This window comes from Histoplasma capsulatum (genome assembly GCF_000150115.1).
Source record: "Histoplasma capsulatum G186AR genomic scaffold supercont2.1, whole genome shotgun sequence".
Classification (NCBI taxonomy): domain Eukaryota; kingdom Fungi; phylum Ascomycota; class Eurotiomycetes; order Onygenales; family Ajellomycetaceae; genus Histoplasma; species Histoplasma capsulatum.
This window is the reverse complement of record NW_025544801.1, coordinates 434,653-461,392: the sequence shown is the minus strand read 5'-3', so window position 1 is coordinate 461,392 and position 26,740 is coordinate 434,653. Positions and strand designations below refer to the sequence as shown.

Below are 26,740 nucleotides of genomic sequence, written 5' to 3'. Positions count from 1 at the left end.
GGTCATAGTAGAGAGGAGATCGTTTTGTCTTCTAATCGGAATTGTGCTGTGCTCTAATATTTATTTTTTCCCATGGAGCAGGAGCTGCAACCTGCTCATTATTTATATTCACGGCCCCGCAACACAACGTGACTCCAGCAACCACGAGCTGAACACCAGCGCAGTCCATTTCCGCAATTAGATGGCCCAACCCTAGAGATTATAAATCTGGAGAAACCGCCCTGCAGCAGGGCCCTCGCTAGTATTGGGTTTTCTCATCAATTTTCAGGAATGTCGGCCCTCGAATGACGCATGTCGCACCAAGATGACCTCAACATCCAAATTGGTTTCATCTGCGGAAGCTGCAAGAGAAGCCTCCTGAGCTTAGCTATGCACCGTCAACGCCAACAAGCTCTTTTAAACTTCATAGATTAAGATAAGGCCCTAACCTGGATAAGGCCCGAACGCCGTCGGGTGTAGGACCATAGCTGACAAATAATCAGCAAGCATACTTACGGCCGGGACACGGAACAACTATTGGGAACGAGCTCCATGCCTTTCTCTGTCTGTCGTGGACTATGCGCCGATGCACAGTAATACACAATTTCCAAATCAACACTTCATGAATGCATCCGCAAGAGCCAAAACTGCAACTTGTTTGAACCATTTGACCTCTCAGTGCGTGGGCCTGCTAGGACGTAACTAGCTCAGGCCAAACTGCAACCACCATGAATTTCGATGCCCCTCACCATACTCTCATCTTTTACATTCATTATCAGCCCTCACAATGCCTTCTATATATATCCAAATAGAGAATTGAATTACAGAGACTACATCTATATTTATCGTCCGTGAAAATGTTGAAATTGCAGAAATTGGATGAGGATTTTCTGTTTCTTATCAGTATCTCTATATTTGTATCAGTTATATGTGAAAGAGAATCTTGAATTATATGATCTTCTGTTCATCAATTATTAACTTCTCAGGTTATTGATTGGTAAAGTTTATCTTATCACTAGGTAAACTAGAAATATCTTTCAATCATATAAGATAGTGAGTACTGTCCTCAAGAAATCTAAGATAAAAAAAGCAAAAAAGGGAATCGAAGTATAAAAACAGCAATGCAATACATCTTATAAGATGATTTATATAAGAAGAAAAGAGAAGTGATTAAGAGCAGTGAGATATAAAGAATGATAAAAGATTAAGAACAATATAAATAATTAAAAGAGAATGAATGGGATTAGAGAATTAAAAAGACCTTGCTAAGATCAAGATATTTACATCAGAGTTACACTAAAAATACTAGAAGAAGAACTAAATAATATATTCTATATTAACTGCATTGTTGAGATAAAATATTTTACATAGGGGGCAGGATACATTATCATTGAGCGGGTTATTATTGCTGAGACGGCGGGGCCTATTAGCAAGTAATACACGGAGTCAGTGTGACGAGTAACGCGGCGAGCAGAGGGCGCGGATAATCCAATTTTTACCATCGTCCTGGCTGTTCGACTCCACATGTCGATTTGGCTGCGTCAGTACTGCGACGCATACCTGAGGTCGCAATGCCCCTTTCCCACAGTTTTAGATTTTGACTTGGTTATGATTTGAACTCCCAACAGCTGGTACAACTTATGGCCTGTGTCCAGCTAGATATTGCTCAAAATATATGCAACATGTATTCTTTTTGACAAGAGCAATGACAGCAGGGCGAAAGTTTAAGAAGACAGCCTCAGAGGCAGGTCTGCAAAGAAAACACGCCCGCCGGGTGGATTTTTTGCCGTGGATTGTTTGTCACTTCACAACAATTGCAGATTGAGCAACTGCGACATGAGCACCAACAATGCTATCAAACCAACCATTCAAAGGTTAAAAACTTATTGAAAGCAGCCCATCTTCATAGGGCCGTCCTGTGCGGTGACCTTCCCCAAGTCAGAGCGAACGTTATCAATACACTCGCCTGGCGCAGCACCAGCAAAGGGTGCAGCCAAACAACATAGTGAATGGCAAGAATCCTGGGTGAAGAAGAACCAATATTTTGATCATGGGGAACATAGAGGGTTCAAGTTGACTGGAAGGCCCTGCATGAGATGCAAAGGAGGAAAGATGTCAACTGAACTCGATAATGTGTGCGGGAACAACTGGTCTAAGAGCTAGCTCATGGAGAGATGTCGGGGGAGAATCCCCAAAACAGGCCATGGCGCATAGCTGGAACACTGATTGCAGCAGATGGCTGGTCAACAGTCAATCGCTCGGCGCCGTCGATGAGACCCGCGACACACCATTGTCAAACAAATCGAGACTGACGCGGATGGATGGATGGATGGCTTCCTTGGCACTCAGACTGGGAGCAATGTGAAGCTTTATTGTCTCTCGTTCTCAGCAAGTGGCAGAGCATATGAGCCACTTCCAAGCGATCAAGGGGCTGCTGTCCTAGGTGGAGATTTCCTTCCTCATCCCGAGCACTCCTGTCCTGTGGGATATGCCCTCTTGCTTCTTTCACAGCAGTATACATCGAGAACAAGGTATTCGGAGCAAAGATGACTGATATGCGCTCCGGAGTTTCCGGGTGAAACTTGTGGCCCGCCAAACTCTCCTCTTTGGACATCTGGCAATAAATAGCTCAGGTGAGGACCGGGGGGTCCGATTGTTTCAATATTTCACCATGATGAAAATCAAGCATAGATATATAGACCGAAGCAATAAAGCAGAAAAAAGAGAAAGAGAAAAAGAAAGAAAATAAAAGAAAAAAAAAAAAGAGAGAGAGGGGGGGGGGAGGACAAGGCAGGGGGGAAAAGTCTAACAGGAAGTCTGAAACTTCTGTCCTCAAGCTGCTTATCATCCCTACTGATTCCTATATTTTCATCAAAACCAGTAAGGTCTATTCAACTTCGTGAAAAATGGCATACAGAAAGGTCTCTCTCTCGAGAGAGAGGTCGCGGGTGTGCATATTCATCTCTAAAGAGGAGGAGAAAAGCGCGAATTGCTTGACGCCTCGTGCGTTGCTATAATTTTGTATGCTTCCTGGCTTCTGCTCGTTTGGAATCCTGATCCATTATAACGGGTTGATTGTTTTGTTTTTACAGTAGTTATTCCTACTCCTGATAATAGCAGTTGACAGAATAGGTCTCTCCCAAATCCACCGAGACTCAAGGTCGTTGATTGTGGCCAGGCGAGTATTTTATCGTCCCAGGGATTTCTTCTTGTGGACCGCGTAGTGTGGGAAATACTTCCCACCATGGGTCCAGAAGTGTAATGCAGGACAGAGAGGGATCAGTTTTATTATTATAACGGCGAGAGAGCACGCCATTCTCCAAGAATCAGTGGACGCGGCTTTCTTGAGGCAGAGTTAGGCATACTAGTTACTACTTAGGAGTACGATGACGGCGTCATCACAGAGTCTCTCGCTTCCAACAGCACGGCATGAGACAGTCCGCACTATGTGGCAGTATGTAGGCCGAGGATAACCTTTCTGGCCAACGCTGCTGCCCCTGGGAAAGTTCCTGCAACACGCACATGGATGCAGCAGATCTACCCGCCTTGCCCCTCCCTCCCCAACAAATACTCTGTAGAAAGTTGTGTGTGCTGGGATCATTGCCACTGGCAGGAGTAGGTTGCTTATTATTCAGGGACACCAGCCACAGCACAGGAACTCTGTGCCCCGGCAAGGGGATGGCGAGCAGGTGCCACCGAAATGTGGGGGATATCGGGTTGAAGCCATGGTGCGGGAAAATAGCACTGCATGAGCTGTGGGGGAAGATATCAATTTGCCGGGATGGAGTTAGCTAGCTAGTATCAGAAGAATGATAATACTAGTAAATACTCTGTAATATTGTTTTCAATCTGACGCATGAGTCTTTCGGCTCTTTTATTTTTCATTTCTTTTTCAGTCTTTTCGTTTCCAACCATAAGAACCAAGACCAAATGAAAGAAAAAGAAAAAACGGCCAGCGGTCTCAACATATCAAGTTGTTGCGGGTTTTAGCAGCAAGTCGCCACGCACCACCACTCTACACAGCATACCAGTCTCCTATCCTGGAACCGAAATATCGCGGTTTGGACCTTCGAGCGGAAAGATTGCGCGTGGGTCGTCAATAGCCGCGTGCCATGCTTGCGTTTCGGGGGACTGAACCCAAGTTTCTGGCGCACACCATCATGATTTTGACTTGAAATTCTGGTGATGTGTGTGGAGTGGTGGTTCCTTGCCCGGTAAGAAATCCACTACAAAGCAGGGCTCAGAGCATGCGAGTCATCCCCGGCATATAGAGAAAGTCATTCATCATTTGTTGAGGATAGCTGTCTGAGATGGCGAGCTTGACATACCTCGCGTTGAGGTTCTTGCTGGTCGAGTTGGGGTTTGTGATAGCGAAAATAGTTGGAAGGAGAACCGGACTTAGTCAAATGCTACCTGATGAATGGTACATCTCCTTCGACAAGGAACATCCAACCATGCCTTCATGAACAGATCCCTCGAGTTGCTGCACTGCAAATTTCAACCATACAGTGTGTAATGGGGGCTGACTTTGTAAATTACCAATGTAATACCATACCCGAGGCCAGTGTTCCGTAAAGCGGCGATGGCGTCACCACCTGATCACCAGCGTCTGACTAAGCCGGCCGCCTCCCCGCCATTACTGTTCCCAACTCAACTCCTCTTCCTCCTCGATATCCCACCGCCGCCGCCAACCGCTGCCACGCTGCTCAATTGCTCAATTGCTCAATTGTTGCAGCTTCATCTGTCCTGATCCTACGAGCCCTGTCCAATTGGCTGTGTTCTGCGTTCCGGGTCTCGAGGTATGCTGTGGTGCTACGGGCGCAACCTTCGCCCCTCCACTCCTCCCCCACTATTCCCAACTCCCAACTCTTTTCATCTCCACCAAAAAACCACGTTTCTCAACCCTTCAATTGGTTCTTCCAGTTTCTCAGCTAATTCCCTCTCCTGATTCTTCCAGCTCCTTCCTTTTTTTCTTCTTCTTCTTTTACTTTTTTTCTCCCCAACATTTGTATAGAACAGTGTGTGTGAGATAGCAATTCTTCTGGGGACTAGGACAGCGCGTCTGCCTGCCCTTTCTCCCATCCGCGCCCACCTGTTCCCCTCTATACGACAACCCCAATCACCGCGAAACCCCCCTTCACAATGACGAGTTTCTTCTCAGGCTTCCCTCCAGGACAGCATGAGTCTGCCGTGGACGATCTGGCGGAAGACCATAGCCGCCACCCCGCCCATCACTCCGTCCATGGCAGACTGCGTGCTAATTCCACCATCATGCAATTCAACAAGATCCTCGTCGCCAACCGCGGGGAAATCCCCATTCGAATTTTCCGTACGGCCCACGAACTTTCGCTTCAAACCGTCGCGGTCTACAGCTATGAGGACAGACTGAGCATGCATCGCCAGAAGGCAGATGAGGCCTATATCATCGGCAAGAGGGGTCAATATACCCCTGTGGGTGCCTACCTTGCGGGCGATGAGATTATCAAGATCGCCGTCCAGCACGGCGTTCATCTCATTCATCCCGGATATGGCTTTTTGTCCGAGAACGCCGAGTTTGCCCGGAATGTTGAGAAGGCTGGGTTGGTCTTCGTGGGACCGACTCCGGACACCATCGATGCGCTGGGAGACAAGGTTTCAGCCCGACGCCTAGCCATTAAATGCGGTGTCCCCGTCGTCCCCGGTACCCCCGGCCCCGTCGAGAGATTCGAAGAGGTCAAGGCATTCACGGATCAGTATGGCTTCCCCATCATCATCAAAGCTGCTTTTGGTGGTGGCGGTCGCGGTATGCGAGTGGTCAGGGAACAGGAGACCCTGCAGGATGCCTTTGAGCGTGCGACCTCGGAGGCCAAGTCCGCGTTTGGCAACGGCACCGTTTTCGTAGAACGATTCCTGGACAAACCAAAGCACATTGAAGTGCAGCTGCTTGGCGACAACCATGGCAATATCGTCCACCTGTACGAGCGCGACTGCAGTGTCCAACGTCGCCACCAAAAAGTCGTCGAAGTTGCACCCGCCAAGGATTTGCCCGTCGATGTCCGCGACAGCATCTTGGCCGACGCCGTGAAGCTTGCCAAGTCAGTTAACTACCGCAATGCTGGCACCGCGGAATTCCTTGTCGACCAACAGAACCGCTATTATTTTATTGAAATCAACCCCCGCATCCAGGTCGAGCATACCATTACTGAGGAAATCACTGGAATTGATATTGTCGCCGCCCAGATCCAGATCGCTGCGGGTGCTTCCCTGGAACAGCTAGGCTTAACGCAGGACCGCATCTCAACTCGCGGCTTCGCCATCCAGTGCCGCATAACAACAGAGGACCCCACCAAGGGCTTCTCCCCTGACACCGGCAAGATTGAAGTTTACCGTTCTGCTGGCGGGAACGGTGTGCGTCTGGACGGAGGCAACGGCTTTGCTGGAGCCATTATCACCCCGCATTACGATTCTATGTTGGTCAAGTGCACTTGCCGTGGTTTCACCTATGAGATTGTACGACGCAAGATGCTTCGTGCCCTTATCGAGTTCCGCATCCGCGGCGTCAAGACCAATATCCCATTCTTGGCATCGGTTCTGACGCATCCAACCTTCATCGAGGGTACCTGCTGGACCACCTTCATTGACGATTCGCCCGAACTCTTCTCTATGATTGGTAGCCAAAACCGTGCCCAGAAATTGCTCGCTTATCTTGGCGACATTGCCGTCAATGGTAGCAGCATCAAGGGCCAGATTGGCGAGCCTAAGTTCAAGGGTGATATCAATATGCCCACCATCGTTGATGAGAGTAACGAGCCCGTTGATGTAACTGTTCCTTGCTCGCAGGGATGGAAGAAGATCATTGATGAACAAGGTCCAGCTGCCTTCGCCAAGGCTGTTCGTGCCAACAAGGGCTGTTTGATCATGGACACCACCTGGCGAGATGCCCATCAGTCGTTGTTGGCTACCCGTGTCAGAACGGTTGATTTGCTGAACATTTCCAAGGAGACCAGCTACGCGTACAGCAATGCCTACAGTTTGGAGTGTTGGGGAGGTGCGACCTTCGACGTGGCTATGAGATTCTTGTATGAGGATCCGTGGGATCGGTTGCGGAAAATGAGAAAGGCGGTGCCCAATATCCCATTCCAGATGTTGCTTCGTGGTGCGAACGGGGTTGCATATTCTTCGTAAGTCGAGTATATTTTTAACCAAGTTCAATCAGCCATGGTGTTTGTGCATTTTGCCTAACCTCAAACTAATTTGTGACACTCCCTCTGTGTCGTAGGCTCCCCGATAATGCCATCTATCACTTCTGTAAACAAGCAAAAAGATATGGCGTTGATATCTTCCGTGTTTTCGATGCTTTGAATGATATCGACCAGCTCGAGGTTGGCATGAAGGCCGTTGCCGCTGCTGGCGGCGTTATTGAAGCTACTATTTGCTACAGTGGCGACATGCTGAACCCGAGCAAGAAATACAATTTAGACTACTACCTCACCCTAGTTGACAAAATTGTCAAGATCGGGACGCATGTCCTTGGTATTAAGGATATGGCGGGTGTGCTGAAGCCCCAAGCTGCTACCCTTCTTGTTGGAGCCATCCGCCAGCGATACCCAGACCTTCCTATCCATGTGCATACCCATGACTCCGCCGGTACCGGTGTTGCATCTATGGTAGCTTGCGCCCAGGCTGGTGCTGATGCCGTCGATGCCGCTACCGACAGCATGTCCGGAATGACGTCTCAACCCAGCGTGGGTGCCATTATTGCATCCCTCGAAGGCACAGACCTCGACCCCAAGCTCAACATCCGCAACATCCGCGCAATCGATTCATACTGGGCGCAATTACGTCTTCTCTACTCACCATTCGAGGCTGGCCTGACAGGTCCAGACCCAGAAGTGTACGAACACGAGATCCCCGGCGGGCAGTTGACCAATTTGATCTTCCAAGCCCACCAGCTCGGCCTGGGTGCCCAATGGGCTGAAACCAAGAAGGCATATGAGCAAGCCAACGACCTGCTCGGCGACATCGTCAAAGTCACCCCGACGTCGAAGGTTGTTGGTGACCTGGCCCAGTTCATGGTCTCCAACAAGCTGACGCCGGATGACGTTATCGCCCGCGCCGGCGAACTTGACTTCCCGGGCTCCGTTCTAGAGTTCTTCGAAGGTCTCATGGGCCAGCCGTACGGCGGCTTTCCTGAACCACTCCGATCCCGCGCCCTCCGTGAGCGCCGCAAGCTCAACGACCGGCCAGGCCTGCACCTGGAACCGCTCGACCTCGCCAAGATCAAGAACGACCTGCGCGAGAAGTTCGGTACCGCCACCGAATGCGATGTCGCCAGCTACGCCATGTACCCCAAGGTGTTTGAAGACTATCGCAAATTCGTGGCGAAGTACGGCGACCTCTCCGTGCTACCGACAAAGTACTTCCTCGCTCGACCGCAGATCGGCGAGGAATTCTCCGTCGAACTGGAGCAGGGCAAGGTGCTTATTCTCAAGCTCCTGGCCGTGGGGCCGCTATCCGAGCAGACTGGGCAGCGCGAGGTGTTTTATGAAATGAACGGCGAGGTCCGGCAGGTTTCTGTGGACGACAACCTTGCTGCGGTCGACGATGCGAGCAGGCCCAAGGCGGATCTAAGCGATAGTAGCCAGGTTGGCGCGCCGATGAGTGGTGTTGTCGTTGAGATCCGCGTGCATGATGGGTTGGAGGTGAAGAAGGGAGACCCGCTTGCTGTTCTTAGCGCGATGAAGATGGTATTGTCTTCCCCCCCATACCCCTGCCCCCAAGCTCTCCCATACATCCTTTTTTTGCTTTTCATTTCCTCCAGTTTTTTCCCCCGACTAGCTTCCTTCCCCCTTCAACCCTCCCCATTAATTTTTTTTCATCAACTAACTAATTCCTTCTCCCTTCCCACCCGCCTACAGGAAATGGTGATCTCCGCCCCGCATCACGGCGTCGTATCCAACCTTGAAGTTAAGGAGGGAGACTCAGTGGACGGGCAGGACCTCATCTGTAAAATTGTGAAGGCAGCCTAATTTTACAGGAGGGGAGGGCCAAAAAAGCGGAAAACAAACGGAAAAGAACGGACAGGTCAAGAAAGGAAGAAAGGGAAAGAGACGAATGATAAAAATAAAATGGGAAAAGCCCTGTAACCCGGAAAAAAGCAACACACCTTGCTTAACATGATGTTATTATAGAGAAGCTTTGCATATCTTTATTTTACAATAGGGGAGATAGGTATATACATAGTTGGATTTTCCTTTTCCTTCCTTCTTCTTCTCCTTCTCTCTCTTTATTTTTACTTTTGGTTTTATTTTTCATTATTTGCTTTTACTTTTTTGGAAGCTGTTATTTTCTCTTTTCTCATGTCGTCCATGTTTCTCTGTCTCTGAACTCTGTTAATTCTCACTGTACTTGTTCATGTCCTTTTTTCTTCTGTTTTTTTCTTCCTTTTGTATGAAATCCAACACCTCTCTATGACATACTACATACTAGATATACTTGTCTAAATGAAGCTGTTTTCTCCTTCGCTTTTGAGCTACAAGAGGTTGGAGCCATCCGCAATTATATGGATAGAATCCTTGCTAGCCACGTGATGCGGGCGCTAGTAGCTTTACCTGGATAGCGAACTATTGACTCCGCGATGCTGGCATGTAGCATCCTGGAAACAAAAACCCACAAAAAGAAAAGAAAGATAAGAAAACAAAATAAAGGGAGAGCCCCTCGCTCTCTGCAATCATCCCCTCCTCCACCACCCGCTCAGTTGCACCACCCAAAAATAAACAAGCTATGGGCTCCGTCGTCCTTCCCCACCTCACCACAGGCTGGCATGTCGACCAAGCAATCCTCTCCGACGAGGAGCGCCTCGTCGTGATCCGCTTCGGCCGCGACTGGGACCCAGACTGCATGCGGCAGGACGAGGTGCTCTTCCGCATCGCCGACCGCGTCAAGAACTTCGCCGTCATCTACGTCTGCGACATCGACCAGGTGCCGGACTTCAACCAGATGTACGAGCTCTACGACCCCATGACGATCATGTTCTTCTTCCGCAACAAGCACATGATGTGCGACTTCGGCACGGGCAATAACAACAAGCTGAACTGGGTGCTGGATGATAAGCAGGAGCTTATCGATATTATCGAGACGATTTATAAGGGGGCGAAGAAGGGGAGGGGCTTGGTGGTTAGTCCGAAGGACTATTCGACGAGGTATCGGTATTGAGCGAGGGGGTTGCTGCGGTATTTGTGTTTTTGGGCAGGCGCTGGGGAAATGGGAAATATGAATGTAGACTTTGATTCCGGGGTGCTTTTTGTATTTTTGTATTTTTTTTTTTTTTTAAGGAGGGGGGGCGTTTTTTATGAAGTTCTATGGGTTTTTATTGACTGTTATGGGTTGACTTCGATACTCTATTTGAATAGATATAGAGCAGAGCAAAAACAAATATTTTTTAATCTCATTTCTTTTACTTTTCTTTCTTTTCTTTGCTACCCCCCAAATACAGGTGAATTTACTAAGGAGTCAAAAGGTCTATGAATAAGTTTCTTTCAAAAATATACACAAAACATACAGATATCAGGATATAGATACTCAAGTCAATTCATTCATTATCTATCAATATTCAGTACTTGGGTCAATATTCAGACAATTAATCGCCGCTCCGACAGTTATGAGCCCGGGTTAGCTACCAATCGCTATCTTGATATCTATAATATATCAACATATCTATCCGATCCTCATCGACCTCCTTATCGGCGAGCGATAGCGGCATATTATATCCTATATTCGATCTCTAGGCCTAATTCGATGACCCAGTCCTTAAAGATATCGGATTCCTTGATTGCTTTCTCATTATCGATCCGTATGATCTTTGTCTCGCAGTTGAACTGGCGTTTGATCCATCTCAAAACCTTATCCGAGGATTTTCTTATATCGGATTTTCTTATGGCTGTAACTGCGATATGAACGCGAAGATAATCACATACAAAATGTATGAGCCATCGTTCACCATCATAGCAATGGGAAGGTCCTTGTAAAATATCTGCATGGAGACGTTCGAATCGAAAGGTAGTTTAGATCGTACGTGGGGACGGCGTGATATTTGATTCTTTGCCTTGGCAAGGTGGCAAAGTTCACAAAAGTTCTTTGCCTTCTTCATCATTTTTCGCAATATCTTTGATATCTGATATCTGAACACCCTCGGCATCAATTGGAAGATATTCAACTGCTCTCATTGATGGATGACCTAGGCGTTGATGCCAAATCTTTGAGGAAGCGATAGAGCTCTTTGGGGCGTACGAAGGAGGGAGGATTCGATGATTTTGATATCCTAATAGATTCTGATTGAGATATCTTCGCAGGTTCCGTTGAATTGCTAGTTCTGCGATATTCAGTAACCAGCAATCCGCCATATACCTCTTATACGGGCAAAGATCGAATCATCGCTTAATCCTTCGCAATCTGAACGTTTTACCATCGAGATAGATGTCACCTAGATGATAACACGGCTTCCAAGCAATCAGGTTGGTATGGGAGAAAGGAACGTATGCTAGGATATAATATGCCGCTATCGCTCGCCGATAAGGAGGTCAGTGGGGATCAGATAGATATAAGATAGATAGATAGGTTGATAAAATATGGATATCAAGATAGTGATTGGTAGCTAACCTGGGCTCATAACTGTCGGAGCGGCGATTAATTGTCTGAATATTGACCCAAGTACTGAATATTGATAGATAATGAATGAATTGACTTGAGTATCTATATACTGATAATTACATGTAAAGGAGGTAGTAGTTATATGCAAGTTCTTGACTCTGCCAAGAATGAGGCAGTGCTAACTTACCAAGATACCCTAAAAGGTTGTAGTTAATTAGCTCTGATTAATTAATTACATAGTGTGAAGATATCGCATTTGAGGGCTTAATTCTCTGCCTCGGGCCATAGTAGATGATGACGATGAAGAAATATAACTGGTAAGATGACAACACTATAAGGAAATAATACAAAAAGGATATAAAGATTCATTGCTTTGAAGAAAACATGTGAGAAAGCTGATAGAAAAATAGGAGTAAATGAGTCTATCTTCTGGCATCCCTGGATTTCAAAAAATCTTCTCTGCTCTAGCTCCATATCCGAAAAATCACAATAAATATGAAATCGATGATTTCTAAACATCACTCAACGGCCATATAAAAATGTGTTTGTTTGGTTGGAATTATTGGGAGAGGTGGTTCCACGGACAGTTTTCTGTTACTGCTCTTGATTCATTACAGCTTGACTTAACCACCACTGAGCAAGAGAATACTGGAAAATCTAGAGGTCAAATGCAGAAAATGTGAAGTGCATCATTAGTAGAAGAAAGAGTAGTTCAAATACATAGAGTTTTTTTCTTAAAAAAAAACAGAAGTAAATGATAGGGGTAAAAAGAAGGGGGGGTGTTTGAGAATTTGCAAAATAAAGGGGAAAGTAATACAAGAGGGGATTAATGGAACAAAAGCCACAGAATGAGAGGGAAAAGCAAGAAATCAAAACTAAAGATATATGAAAAATGAAACTAAAAAGCAAAAATAAATTTAAGGCCTAGTTGAAAGGAATAAAATATCATCCATCCATCCATCCATCCGTACCTGAGAATCACGATATTTTTTTTTGGAATTTTCCTGTAAAAGGTCAAGAAACAAAGCAGTATCCCGTCACTGCTCTATTATTTTTTCTCCTTTTTTCTTTCTAGGTGTATTTTTCTTTTACAAACATTCATTGAGTTAGCTAGTTACACAGCGGGGTTTATTCCTGACAATCAAAAGGGTCGGAATCCAGTGGGCTGGGGCGTGATACCGTTCGTATGGCCAAACGGAATGGGACTTGCAGATGGCGGCGCCGCCGCTGGGCCTTGGGTGAGCATAAGTCGTGATCCACCTAGAACTGGGGTGTTGTCTTCTTCCTTTTTCTGGGACGCTTCGCGGGCCTTGCGTTCTTCGTTGTCCTTCTTGAGAAGCTCAACAGTGCGGACTTGTTGGCTAAGAAGATTGATCATGTAGGGCATGGAAAAGTCGGTCAGTCTGTGGCGCCATGAGATTTCCATAACCACATCTGGTCGGATGAGGTCATAGCAGGCGTATAGCATGCCAACGTAACATTCTCGGCTACCGATATCCACGAACTGAAAGTCAAATGTTAGCAATTAATGGTTGCCATATAATTACATCTAGAAAGAAACGTTCCCGATGGAAAATACGTACGTATCTTAGCAGTTCTTCCACAACTTCAGTCTTTCCTGAGATAGCCGCAGTCTCGATAGCATCCTTGAAGAGCTTGTCTTGTTTTGAAAGAGAAATCGATTTCTCCCATCTCTTGTTTTTGCGGTAGATGCTGGCCGCGATTTGTCTAAAGAAGACCAGGTCATGCTTCTCAAGTCTCTGCGCTAGCTCCACAGGATCGTAGTTGTCATAATTCTCCACCGAATCTCGCAAGGTCTTGTGATCTTCCTCTTCAATCAACAAGTCGTTAATAGCATTATTGACGGCCTTCTTGTTCTGTGGTTGTACGTTAAGCAAGAATGGCTTGATAAGAGGAATATTATCGGATTTCTCAAACATGCGAACGACACGGTTGACATCAATACGTGGAGTAAGGACTTGCAGAAGGTCGGTCAGTAGCAGTGGTTGTTCCTGAAGGTAGAAATTCAACGCGCGGTAGTAAATTTCGAGATTTGCAACCTTGACGATGATATCTTTGAAAGAGTGGTGCTCCCAGGAGTCCGCTGCCCTTTCCATCATTGCTAGTGCAGCATTATCCCATTCATCATAGTGACAGTACAAGAACACCAGCTCTGGCCACAGGTTTGCCTCTTCGCAGGCCCGGATCATTTTAGGGATGTTGATTCGTGTCCAAAATAGTTTCAGGTGCTCCATAACTTTGTCTGGGTGATATTTGGACAAAGAGATACCCAATTCCGTGAACATACCCATGTGAGCTCTCTCCAGGCCGAGCCCAGCCTCCAAAACAGCAATAAGCTCATCGAAATAGCCATTTCGCTCATATTGATGAACTAAATCCTGCAATTCTTCAGCGTGAACAATGAGATTGAGACCGCAAATTTGAGCAAGACGGAATTCTTTCTTAGAAACACACGCCTCGTTGACTTGCTTCCATACTTTGATGTTGTTGGCTTTCCGAGCGCACTCAACAGCGGCCTGATATTCTTCGAGGTGGACGAGAGTAGTGGCAAGTTTTGCCCAGTTGGAGATGCTGGTATAGAATATCTTGGCAGCCTCATGGAAGCCTTCCTCATAAGCCTTGTCACCAGACGCCTCCACATCTGCGACGTTTATACCTCGCAAGAAGTCCTCTAGCTCGCTTAATTGATCCAACCTGGCATAGCAGAAGGCCAATGCGGTATCAACAGCAGGTTCCCGTAGCGTTTTCCGAGCCATTTTAAGGAACTCGACAAGGTCAACGTCCTTCCCAGCATGCGTGGCAGTTTCGATTACTTCATTATAATTGGACGGGTCACCCGCTCGGATATATGACGCAATAGAATCAGAAATGCGGAGCCCATCCAGCTGAGCCTTCGCTACCTTGCTCCAAACTTCGGGAAGTTCAACACCCTCCGCATATTCCTGTGCACGGTCGATGCTAACAATGGAATCGACAAGGACGTTGGTGGCAGCCAGATGGTTGTCAACCTTCTTGTAAATTTCAAAAGCCTCCTCGTACAAACCCACAGAAACACACATCGTCGCAATTTCATCGGCATTGAACTCAGAAAGTTTATGGATGTAATCCATGAGGCGGCCTTTATCGGCTTTGGCAGCGGTAAGCATCATCAGATTTTGCAGGCTGCTATTATCACTGAAAGGGGATGGTTCCAAAATGATCTTCTCCAAAAGTTCGATGAGTTCGCCTGGCAAGTCGGCATCGAGGAAGGCCTTGACGGCAATAGACACCTTATCCGGCTCCGCAGACTCAGGCACGGCAGTAGCGACGACTTGATCTACCAATGCCCGGCGGTGGATGTTATTCGCGTTAAGAACAAAAGCCCATATTTCGGGATCCGCACGCTCCAAAAGATAACGAGCTTGAGCGCGGTACATGGAGTTCTCATTGGTGATATTGATGAGCTCAAGATCGTTCTGTCCCTTGCGATAGGCAATGTAGGCAAGGTTGGGATCACGCTTCTCGCAATACTTTCCAACGATAAGAGGATCGTAGAGATCGTTCTCCTTCAAGAATTTTTCTGGGTTGTTATTACTATCGATATAAATCTTGGCGAGAGCGTTGTAAACGGCTTGTTGCTGGTTCCCAGTGGCAAGTGTATTCTCCAGGAATGGAAGAAGGATCTTAAGGCGATTTCGAGACTCGACCTCGGAAACAAGGTCATCAATGGGAATTGATGCAGCGTCAACCGTAGACAGAAGGTTCTTGATGATGCTCTCCTCACAGTCAACATCCAACAAACCGCCGACGACAGCTGGAGTTCTGGATGGGTTAACGCGTTGGACGTAGACCTCAATGGACCGATACTGCTGGCTTTGATAAAGATATAATACAAGGTCATGAATAAAGTTGAAACGGTCGCAAACAATGATCAAAGGCAGTTGCTCGGTTAGGCGAGCTTCCTTCAAAAAATTCTTAACTTTCTCTGGGTTGTAGTAATTGCTTTCCCGGCAAATGCGCTCTACCTCGGTCAGTTGGTTCATTGCCGTTGCAGCTTCAATATACTTGAAATGGACATCCGGATCTTCGCTTAGATTTACAATGCTGCCAAGGTAATAGTAAAGGCCTTCAGCAGTTCGATACTTCTCGAAGAGGTTGATCAAGTTAGTCGGACCAAGGAGATCTGAAAATTTGGTGGCAATTTGAACAACAGCCGACAAGTTTTGTCGGAGGTTGGTTTTCAGCATCTCATTCATACACTCCAAACACTGCTCGACCGACAGGCGTCCAAAATAGTTGATTAACCATTCTGGGTTCAGCTTGTCTGTGCGGACAATATTTCGCATGATGACAGCAGGATCGTCGGTATTCTCCAGAGCACGTTGGTAGAGCTGTGCATTTTCACAAAGCTGCGATATTCTTGCTTTATCGTAGTGTGTAAACATCTCATTGCCAAGTATGGCATCCGCGACCTGCGGGGCATTAACAAGGTTCATCTCAAGCAATCTCGTCTGAAGATGTGCATGCTCAGGCTTGTTATCTTTCAGTGCATCGAGCAGGAAAGCAGTCGCTTGTTGAACCATGTTCTGAGAAATGAACACATCAACGACACGATCCAAGTCCACAAGAGCGCCATTTTCATCGCTGGCAAGTTGTGTTGCGAACTCCGCACACTTCTCAGGGTTGACGCGCACAATATGCTGGAGGAGCTGAATGTAGTCTGGCTGGTATCCGGCTTGCTTCGAGAAGGCCAAGATCTTGTCGAACTGGCCGGTTTCGGCAAAGCCGGCGACCACCTTGTGAGGCACATTGGCTTTCAAGTAGATGTTGAGTGCAAGATTCATATCATGTGGGCGCACCAGATCACCCAGTTCCTCCGAACACCCAAGTTTGTTTTCGGACATCCATTTTTCCAGGAGATGTTTTCGACCTTGCTGCAGCACAGGTCTCACCAGCTCCACACTCTCATATTGGTTCATACCGCCTTGATCAAGGAGCATTCCAAAATATTGCAAGATAACGGACATGCCTGTTGCGGGCTGCGGAGCATTCTTGAGGAGATTAATGGTCGCAGGCGTACGAAGGAATCCGCGGGGAGAGTTAGCTGCAATCTTGGCAGCTTGGACATAATCTCCCCGTGCCACCATTGAGTCGAATTCTCTCTTCAGAAAACCATCCGCTCCTGGAAGTCCTCCCTTCGACGCGAGTCTGACTGCAAGTCCTTCGTTATTGAGCTTTTGTAAAATGTATGGGATTATCTTGTCCTCATCGACGCTGACGGCAAGAACTTGGCCATCGCGGTTAACTCCAACGAGACCCGCCGATTCCGAATCAAGGGCCGTGGCGAATATCGATCTAGAAGAAATTCTGTTCAAAAACAGACAGCTACCACTCTCCAGATCGTACAGATGAATGAAACCGAACATCGTCACGATGTAAGCGATATCGTACTTCCTAGAAAGCTGAATAGAAGAGGGAAAATCTGTAATGGCCTCTGGCGGGAAAAAGAGCTGTTCAGCTTTCTTGGGAAATTTTTTAGTGGGATTTTCGTTGTCGATTTCCACAATGTGTATTTTCGCAGCGGTTGAAGTTCGAACAGCAAACGTGAAGATTTTCGTCTCAGCAGGGTTTCCGGCGACGCGGATTTTGCCAAAGGCTGCTGCGTGCCCTTCGATTACTTGGGATTCGGATCGCGCACGGGAATAAAGTTGAATCTTCCCCAGAGTGGGCTTGCTGTTGTCTTGGGCCTGAACAGCAATAACTGCCGTCCATTGCTCATCATCTGTAGTTTGGTAGTTAAAGACTTTCCAATGCTAGAAGCAGCAGAAACGGTCAGTCAGAAAATCTCAGGAAAAACAATACAATAGATAAGATACCCACCTCCTCATCTATCCTTTCTTTATGCACAGATGCTTCAACAGGCTGGGTTTTCTCGCCGAATACGTCCCAGTGGTAGGAATGGGTTGCTGTCACCAGGGCAAGAGAACGCTCATTAATCCATTTCCAGAACAATATCTTGACTCTAAATCTAACGTCCTTCAGTATCTGTTCCGTCTGGAGGTTTATGATTCGGAGATTTCCGTCTTCCGACCTGACGGCTAGAATGTATTTATTCCAATGCATAATAGCACTCTCGCCAGGGATGGAACGACGGATGGTTTCATCTGGGTTTTTGGGATTGACGACAACGATCTGCTGTTGGCCACCGACATTCTGTCGTACGCAGACGAAGCGGTCGGATTCAACGGTCTGATTTTGTGATCATGGGGTGGTTAGATTTAAATAGTTCTAGAAATGACAGGGGTTGATGTTTAAGGGGAAAAAAAGTATCAGAAGACGTATGGGCAACCTACACATGTGCTAGGAAAAATGGCGTTCTCCTAGATGGGGAAATGGGGGTATTAGCACGCTATTCATTTTGATTGTGCAACTTGCCGCCAGCTTCGATAGAGATGCGCGGTTCCCCAATTGAACTGGCAATGAGATGTCGCATGTAAAAAAAGTCGTGGTTGCACTGGGCAATAAAAACCTACCGAAACTCCGATGGATTTCAGCTATAGACAAACCAGGCAGAAATCAAAGTCAGTCTTGAATGCTCATATACGCAAGCTCGGGTTTGAAACAGAGACAGTTGTGTGTACCTGTAAAAGCTCAGTGAGCTTGATTGGGATGTCTGCGGGATTGGCCATGGTTGCGAAGGCCGAAGGACGACGACCTCATGCACCCAAACAAAACGCCTCGCGCAAAGAGATGAGTCGCGCGTGAGGGCAATAGCAATGACGTGACCAAGAAGGAAAAAATGCAGGAAATGGAAAGAAAGAGAAGGGAAGAAAGAGTGGTGGTATGAGGGATTGGGGGTGGAATGGAGGTGCGAAGATGTTGTCTGAAGGGCAGAATCCAGCTTCAGGAGATTGTTGTCGTGGCCTGGGCTGCCAGGTCACGTGGCAGCCGCAGCCGCAGCCACCTAAAGGACGTGATGTCTGCTTCTTCATGTCCATCATCACTTCGGCTGGTGGACGACGCACCGGCTGGCTGCCCATCAAATCCTCAAAAAGGGTTAACAATCTCCTTTGTCTCTTTGTATCTTCGGTCTAATCTTGGGTCAGTTCGCCAGCATACTTACTACCTTATCCCTTACATTGAATCGAATCCGAGTACACTTTCTGATCATCTAGTTATTCCCGATTATTTACCCATTATTACTACCATGCGATATGTACTATACGGATCACAAGGGCGGCTAATATAAGCAATGCATACTCATTGGCCACTGTTGTCCTTCCAACCTTCAGGGAAATAAGGAATAAGAGAGACAATAAGAAGTTTCCTGCGCATGATATCGCCTTCAATTTCTCCGCCCACCACTCTCCTCGCCAAAGCATCGATCAGTGAGGACGTGTTCATATTAAATGGGCTCTGCATGTACATGTACTTACCCGTCTTTCCTACCCGCCTATTCCCGAGGCAATCATTCTCCATTATGCGAGGGGAGATGAAAAGCGTGTCCAAGCCAGCCAATTCTACAAGTAACAGTGCCAATAACCCCTTCACCAAAGATAACCACCAGGGCTCAGTGGTAGTTAACCTGCCTCCAGGGACTGGCTCTGAGGAACCCGGCAACTTGATAGAAGACTGAGGAGCAAAGTAGGGATTCAATCAGTGATTCCAGTGTAATGGGTAGATGTTGTGTAGTTGACCCTCTGCCTATGGCATAGCCAATTTTTATCATGACTGCCAACAGACCGACCTACTTACAAATGCATAGAGATTGATAGTCGAAGAACTACCTACCATCCGTTCGACTCCCTCTGTGAGTGAGATAGATTAATATGCAGCGCTTCTGTTGGGATTGTAGCTTCGTCCTCCTCCAAGTTGGATCAAACCACATCCCCCCAATTCCTGCTGCTCTCTTGCGCCTGGTGGCGCCTAATGACAACAATATGAACATAAAATAACGGGAAACGACAACCTCATGAGGCCTGGTGATGGCCACCGTAACGTTGAGCAGGTCTGGCTTGGAAAGGGGATGAAAGTAGTAGTTCAGTTCGTGTATCCTAGTACCTACTAGGAATAAGAATAATCTGGATAATAAGATGCAGAGACAGTTATATATAAAACCACATCGTTGAAATGGGAAAGAGAAGAGAAGAGAAGACAAGGTATCAATGAAACGTAGATTCAAAAAGATGAGAAGCCGGTCCTTGGACTCCAGCTTTATACGTATTGTATATACATACCTGTTACACTATAGCATGCATGCAGGCTTCATCAGAGCTCTCACCATCACAGCCTGACATCGCCACGAACTTTAACTTTTGATAGCTGTCTAATTTTTTCATTTTACCCCCGGCAGTTAATGATATAAAAAAAGAAGAAAGAAAGAAAGAAAGAAAGAAAGAAAGGGGGAAAAAAGAAAATATGCGAACAAAAAATAAAATATATACTAAAAAATCAAATCAATGGTGGAACAGCCGAGTGCCTTGCTCCACAAACACAATCCCCAATTTTTCCGCTGTTTCAAAGACAGGGCCATCGTTCTGGCTCCCGCTTGGGGCAGCGATGTATTTAGCACCAGACCGTGCGGCGCGAAACACATTGTCGATGAACGGGAACTGTAGTAAAAAAAAACAAGCATTAAAAGAACAAGGGCATATTAGCAATTGCACCCTCTGAAAACAGACCGGACAAAGAAAAAATAAGGGATGGGGAAGGAAGCAAAAGTAAAACAAATGCAATAAAAGAAGACTCACAAAAGCATCCGACGAAACGGCCACCTCCCCCGACTGCTTCAGCCACGCATCCCTCTCCTCAACCGTAAACGGCTCCGGCACACACCCTTCCTCAAACACTCTCTCAAAATCAGCCTTCTCGACCGCATTCCCCGGCACCTGCCCGGAACACAACATGTCAATCGCATTGCTCTTATCTGCCCGCTTCGTGCCGGGCTTCCAGCGGATATTCAGCGCCTTCTCATGGAACCGCATCCACCAGTTATCTGCCTTGTCGCCCGCCAGGCGCGTGCAATGGATGCGGCTCTGCTGGCCTGCGCCAAGGCCGATTACCTGCCCGTTCAGCGCGTAGCAGACAGAGTTCGATTGTGTGTATTTGAGCGCGATGGTGGCCACGGTAAGGTCGCGCAGGGCAGGGTCGGGGAGCTTTTTCAGGCCCTTGGGCGTGACGATGGACGTGAAGGATTCGTTGGGGTGGATGGTTGCGTCGTTGCGGTGTTGAGCGAGCTGGATGCCATAGACGGTGCGGGATTCCTCAGCGGGGGGGTTATAGGTTTCATCCATTTGGAGAACGAGATATTTGCCGCCCTTTTTCTTGGTGAGGAGGGCTAGGGCCTCCGGAGTGTAGCCCGGGGCGATGACGCCGTCAGAGACTTCGCGGGATATTATTTTGGCGGTGGGAACGTCGACGATATCGGAAAGGGCGATGACGTCTCCGAAACTGGACATGCGGTCTGCGCCTCTGGCGCGGGCGTATGCTTGTGCCAATCCCGAATCGTCAATGCCGGCGATATCGTCGACCATGTATACCTTCTTCTCCTTCTCGTTCAGCGGGACGCCAATGGCTGCACCAGCAGGAGAGACGTGTTTGAAACTGGCAGCAGCGGGGTAACCCAGAGCCTGCTTCAATTCCTTGACGAGAGGCCACGAGTTCAAAGCATCAAGGAGGTTGATATATCCCGGAGACCCACCAAGGACCTTGAACGGTAGCTGGCTCTGTCTTGTGAAGGCACAAGCGGGTTTCTGGTGGGGATTCGCACCGTAACGAAGTGGGATGTACTGAGAATCAGCAGCATACTTCTTCCTGAAAAAGCCCGAGATCGCCTCATCGTAGTTCGCGGTGTGCTCAAACGCCTTGAGAGCGTAAAGTTTCCTGTTCTTCTCCGAGATATCCCCCGCTTCCAGCTCACTTAGGAATTCCGGGTAATCGCTGGGATCGCTGAGGATGGTAACACGGGCATGGTTCTTGGCAGCAGCGCGCAGCAGAGTGACACCTCCAATATCAATCTCCTCGACAGCCTCTTCAATGGTAACATCGGCCTTGGCCACAGTCTCCTTGAACGGGTATAGGTTGCAGACAACGAAGTCGACCTTGGCGATCTTCTGATCTGCCAGGTCCTGTTCGTCGGATTCGATATTCCGGGCGAGGATGCCGCCGTGAACTGCCGGGTGGAGAGTCTTCACACGACCACCCAACATTTCAGGAGCATGTGTGATGGCCGATACATCTCTGGTTCAAACCAGCCATCAGTATTGTTGACAGCGGAAAGCCCATTGACATGGAATTTATGCCTGCCCTCAAGAAGCGACCAACTCACTCAACCGGGAACCCAGCCTCCCTAATCATTTTCGCCGTACCACCAGATGCGAGCAAGCGGACATTGTGTTGGATAAGACCCTTAGCCAAATCTAGTAGGCCGGTTTTGTCGTAGACAGACAAGATCGCTGGAGCAATTCAAGTACAAATAAGGTTAGCAATGGAAAATGCAGAATATGTTGGAAGAAGACAAATCGATATGTACCTGACTTCTGCACCATCTTGTCACGGAAATACCTAAGAGCAGGCCTTGTCGAGCTCGGTAGCGTCGAGAGATTTTTTGAACGTCTGGGTGGATGGGAGGGACTTCATCAGCCATAACAAGTAATATTGTATGTTGCGATGCGTTTTGCTGCAAAAACTGGGTTGGCCGATGTTTCCCCAGTACAACAGCAAGAAGAAAGAAAAATTTTCAATGGTAGAAACTTGAACAAACGGCAACAAAGCGAAACAGAGGCAAGCAAGGACAGACAGAGCAGGAGGACTCAGAATGAGCTATCCATATCATCCCTCAACCAAACCCTCTCAGTCCGTCTCTTCCAAAGCCCCTCCCCCCAGGGATCCCCACACCAATCACCAAAAACAGACAATCAGGCCACATCAGGGAACCACCAAAGGGATGAAGACGGGAAAATGGCGACAAGGCATTGGCATTAGTACTAGGGATCGAGATGCGAATGGCTTACCTTACCTTGAGTTTGGTCAACAATTGCTACCTCGCAGACATGTGCTGAATGAAGAAAAGAAGAAAAGTGAGAAAGGAATCGGCGGTAACCTGAATAGAAAAGTGAATAAAGGGTAACCTGTCAAGCAATTCTTCTCACTATCCCTTCTCCTTGTTTTTTTGCCGAATCATTTTTCTTTTCCATGAAGTTTAGTTGATTGTGTTCCTGGCCCCTCAACCCCACCATGCTTATGTAATAGGGCATTCGGCCTTCCCAGCTAGTTAGTTAGTATCACTATTGAAAGGGGAATTACCCCCCTGCACCAGACGAGGAATTGACCTCTATTGTTTACTGGTAGAATGCAATTGAAACCACGTCAAACAGGAGGACGATTTGACGTATTTATTTGTCTTGTTGCATCTTGATGCCCCTACACTTCTGATGATCATGGGCCGTGGAGATCAGAGTAGAAGGCATGGCGGGCAATGCTAGTTTAAACTGGTCTTGTTGCAGCTTTCACCTCTAGCTCTATTAAGACCAGAGGTCCTGCTCTTTGTAACATACTAGTAATCAACTGCGTTTCTATTTTCATTGAAGGATTGTAAAACTCCTTCATCGGCAATATAAAGGTTCTAGTACTCATGAGTATCTTCTTGAAGAATCTGTAGTAGTAGTATAAATGGATGGCTTATGTGGGTAGATGGATGTTTTCAACACAAGCAGACACTTAATGTTAGAGCCACCACTGCTGGGACAAGACAGCAGTAGGCTCAAATATCACCCTCTCCGATAGGATGTTTGTTATAGCTACCACCGCATATATATATATATATATATAGGATAGGACGCTTACTGTGGAGCGCTAACCCATGGATACTAGTCGCAGTTGACCTATTTGGGGTTGCAAACAAGGCAAACACCTCAACATCACATGATCCTCATCTCGACCTCCGACATTATTTTTTTCCTGTTCTTCTTTTTTCCTCCTTTCTTCTTCCTTCTTCCTTCCCCATGAACAACGCAAAAAAAAAATCCAACATTCTACCAAAAAGCGTTCCTACAAAGGCAACTCTCTCTAAACCGTTTTTTGCCCATGAGGTATGGAAATCGTCTATTAGAATGGAGAGTAATTGAAAGGAAAAATTACCTTTTTTGGTTTTTTTTTTTCCTTTCTTCTCGTCGGTCTTGGGTGCAGTGTCATTCCTTTCTCCGCGTTCCCTCTCTCTCCAGAGTTAAAGAGCGCGGAGGTAGGCTCTGAGTGGGATTGCAATGATTGGCGGGACATTCATTCAGATGTATAAATGTTCGTTGAACGTTCACGAATTTTTTTTATTTTTATTTTATTTTATTTATTTATTTTTTTTTTCGGAAGCAGGGCAGAATGGAAGGAAAGGATGGTCATTTATTTTTCCCTTCCCCCTTAGATATAAATAATCAGACAAGCAAAAAGAAAGTATATCGGTCATTATTCAAACTGTCAATAAAAGTACATTGAGAAAGAATACATACATGCCCTGGGGAATCAAGCAATCGAATAATGTTATCTCTAATTTTACCTCCTCGCCACCATTTACCATAGTTGAGATTGTAAACATCAAGTTTCTCGCTTCCTCCTTCTCTCCATCCTTTCCCCTTGGCTGATCGAGTGCGTATTTCCAACTTTGTGATTTTTCTTTCCACTTCACTCCCCCAACATAGGTGAAGGAGGCCCCCTGCATTAAAAGCCGCCTTTCCCAGCCGGATTGTAATCCCATAGAAAAATAACAACGGCAGCCAGCGTTAATTATAAAAAAAAGTAGTAAACAAAAATTATATAGGAAACAAAAAAAGGTGGGGGAAGGCAGAAAAGCAAAGAAGCAAAAAATTTTCTCGGCGAGAAATGAGATGAGACCAAACGACGGTCCTCTCTCTCTCTCTCTCTCTCTCTCCAACCGTTAACAAACAGCCAGATGTCCAGCTCAGCTCTCCCAACCAACCGCCAACCGGCGCCCAATATTCCCAAAACAAACACAGCTGCAGAACAATACACTGGCAATCCATGTCCCTACCGCAATACTCTCCTGGGACGCGAACGACAGAATCCCTGAACCATTACCAGCAACAGCAGATTCAGCTGCATTCACCGTCGGGCCCGGCACGACGTCCGGATTGATGCCCAGTAGCGTGACCATGCCCAGCAAGCCGACGGCGGTGGAGAGCATGAAACCTGGCTTTGAGCGGTCGATGAGGTACCAGAGGAACGGGTTGACGAGCGCGAGGGTTAGGGAGACTTGCAGAGTTGATTGCCAGGGGAGTTTGCGCTAGGAAAGGAGGGAGTTAGTTTTAAAGTATAACCCTAGACACACGCCGTCGAAGTTGGGGGGTGAGAGGGGAGAGGGGAGGGGGGGAGGTTGCATATATTTTATATAGAATTACTACTCACAATCGCAAACGCAATCCCCACAAACGCACCGATGCTCCTGACAACTTGATTCCAATCGGCCGCTATGGATCCTGAATCCTTCAATTGCTCCCTGTCCACCTGCACGGGTACCTTCCCATTCCCATTCGCGCGCACAACCCCACTCCCATCCCCGCTCCCATTCAGATCCCTATTACTAACCTCTACATTTCCACTGCTCCCTTCCGTCTCCTCCCCTCCCACTACCACCCCTTCCCCTTCACTCTCCCCTTCCACAAACTCCTCCCAAACAACATCAAACCACGGTAGCAGGCCCCCCAGCGCCACGCCCGCCACACCCCAGAACACCATATACACCCACGAGCCACGCTTGATGACATCGATGTTCTCGATCTTTATGGGCGTCACACGCGGGTTGTCGTGCAGGTGGGTGATGATGGTGCCGTAGACGACGCCGAAGACGAACAGGAGGGCGCTGCGAAGGAGGAGTGGGAGGTAGAAGGTACGTAGGGTGCGCCGGCGGCGAGGTGTTCGCATGAATCTGGTGCGTCTGGAGGAAGTGGAAGAGGGGTTAATCGTTTTGGTTATGCTTGCGGTTGGTGTTCTAGCTCTGGCAGTTGTCGTGGTGGTAGCCTGGGAGAAGCGCTGGGGATATGGGCTATATGAAGTGGTGGGTGTTTGGGTGCCGCTGGCAACGGCGGCGTCCCAGGCGGAGAGCTCATAGCGGGGACTATCGAGGGTAGAGGGCGAGTAGATTCCAAGGAGGGTGGACGAGGTGAGGTTAAGGATTGAGCGGGTGCGGCTGGCAGCGAGGGAGTCTTTGGATGAAGAGGCAGCAGAAGGGTCAAGGGAGTCTTGGTTGGTATTGTTGGCCATCGTGGCGGTAGTGGAGCTTGAGCTTTCTAGAATGGGGGTCGGGGACTCAGAGGTTTCGGTGGAAGAGGAGGCGAGCTCAAAAGGTTTTCGGGCACGGGGACGCAGGATTGGCGGTTCGTGGTCCATTTCCGGGGTGATATTCGTGATATTCTTCTTGCTCTCCTGGGATATTGGTCTTGTTGGAATTGCTGGGGCGGAAGGCGGCGATTAGGAGATGAGAGGTTTGTTCCTGAAGCCTATATGCTCTGGTGATTGGTGGTAGATGTAAAAGGCTGCTGCGACGGGGGCTTTGAAAGTCACACAGGAGAGAGACAGAATAACTTTTTGGCCGACGGACGCTAGCTGCATGTACTAGCGCGCGATATGGAATATTTATCTAGCAGAAGAAGGGCAGAAGACAGAAGCTATCAATGCTGAATACAAGCTGGGAATCCGTCCCCAGCTACACGGAGTACACATATACTAGTATATATATAGATATGTGTGTGTGTGTGTGTCTGTTTGCATAACCTTAATATATAAATATCCCAAGACGAAGTCAGCAATCGCCCTGTCACATGCAAAAGCCAGGCAGCTCGCGCTTAGTCAGTCGCCCCTGGAAAAATATAGCGAGAAAGAAAGCAAGAAGCAGGATCGCAGCGTGGAATGGATAAAAAAAACATGCAAATATATAATATCTTATGACGGGAACCCACCATAAGGATTGTTCCTTTCGGTGCAGCGGTAAAATACCCACGGGAAATTCGTGTTTTGCAGATACTAGTACCTCACCTCCAGAATTCGATGGAAATAGTGCCTCAAGACCCCTGTATCGAGTTCTTCCAGTATCATTATAGTGGAAGGATCAATCTGTATAGGTTATATG

General features: G+C 47.4%; 6 protein-coding genes across 6 annotated transcripts; 3 read left to right on the top strand and 3 right to left on the bottom strand.

The window, feature by feature from the left end:
• Window positions 1-5,121: 5,121 nt before the first annotated feature.
• On the top strand, window positions 5,122-9,464 carry HCBG_00107 (pyruvate carboxylase; the record flags this gene model as incomplete). The annotated part of the gene is made up of 3 exons (XM_045427157.1): window positions 5,122-7,139; window positions 7,238-8,705; window positions 8,877-9,464. The coding sequence occupies 3 exons, from the start codon at window positions 5,122-5,124 to the stop codon at window positions 8,985-8,987; spliced, it is 3,597 nt and encodes a 1,198-aa protein (XP_045291132.1).
• A 219-nt stretch (window positions 9,465-9,683) lies between these two features.
• Window positions 9,684-10,225, top strand: HCBG_00106 (pre-mRNA-splicing factor; the record flags this gene model as incomplete). Its single annotated transcript, XM_045427156.1, has 1 exon — window positions 9,684-10,225. The coding sequence occupies one exon, from the start codon at window positions 9,742-9,744 to the stop codon at window positions 10,171-10,173; it is 432 nt and encodes a 143-aa protein (XP_045291131.1).
• A 2,523-nt stretch (window positions 10,226-12,748) lies between these two features.
• Window positions 12,749-18,296, bottom strand: HCBG_00105 (clathrin heavy chain; the record flags this gene model as incomplete). The annotated part of the gene is made up of 5 exons (XM_045427155.1): window positions 12,749-13,111; window positions 13,191-17,420; window positions 17,488-17,856; window positions 18,141-18,161; window positions 18,249-18,296. 5 exons carry the CDS (start codon window positions 18,294-18,296, stop codon window positions 12,749-12,751), a joined length of 5,031 nt encoding a protein of 1,676 aa, XP_045291130.1.
• A 1,464-nt stretch (window positions 18,297-19,760) lies between these two features.
• Window positions 19,761-22,164, bottom strand: HCBG_00104 (bifunctional purine biosynthesis protein ADE16; the record flags this gene model as incomplete). Its single annotated transcript, XM_045427154.1, has 4 exons — window positions 19,761-20,219; window positions 20,358-21,846; window positions 21,935-22,061; window positions 22,139-22,164. 4 exons carry the CDS (start codon window positions 22,152-22,154, stop codon window positions 20,064-20,066), a joined length of 1,788 nt encoding a protein of 595 aa, XP_045291129.1.
• A 259-nt stretch (window positions 22,165-22,423) lies between these two features.
• Window positions 22,424-22,735, top strand: HCBG_00103 (uncharacterized protein; the record flags this gene model as incomplete). Its single annotated transcript, XM_045427153.1, has 1 exon — window positions 22,424-22,735. The coding sequence occupies one exon, from the start codon at window positions 22,424-22,426 to the stop codon at window positions 22,733-22,735; it is 312 nt and encodes a 103-aa protein (XP_045291128.1).
• A 1,333-nt stretch (window positions 22,736-24,068) lies between these two features.
• HCBG_00102 (INSIG domain-containing protein) lies at window positions 24,069-26,271 on the bottom strand (the record flags this gene model as incomplete). The annotated part of the gene is made up of 2 exons (XM_045427152.1): window positions 24,069-24,898; window positions 25,021-26,271. 2 exons carry the CDS (start codon window positions 25,999-26,001, stop codon window positions 24,557-24,559), a joined length of 1,323 nt encoding a protein of 440 aa, XP_045291127.1.
• Between the last annotated feature and the right edge of the window lie 469 nt (window positions 26,272-26,740).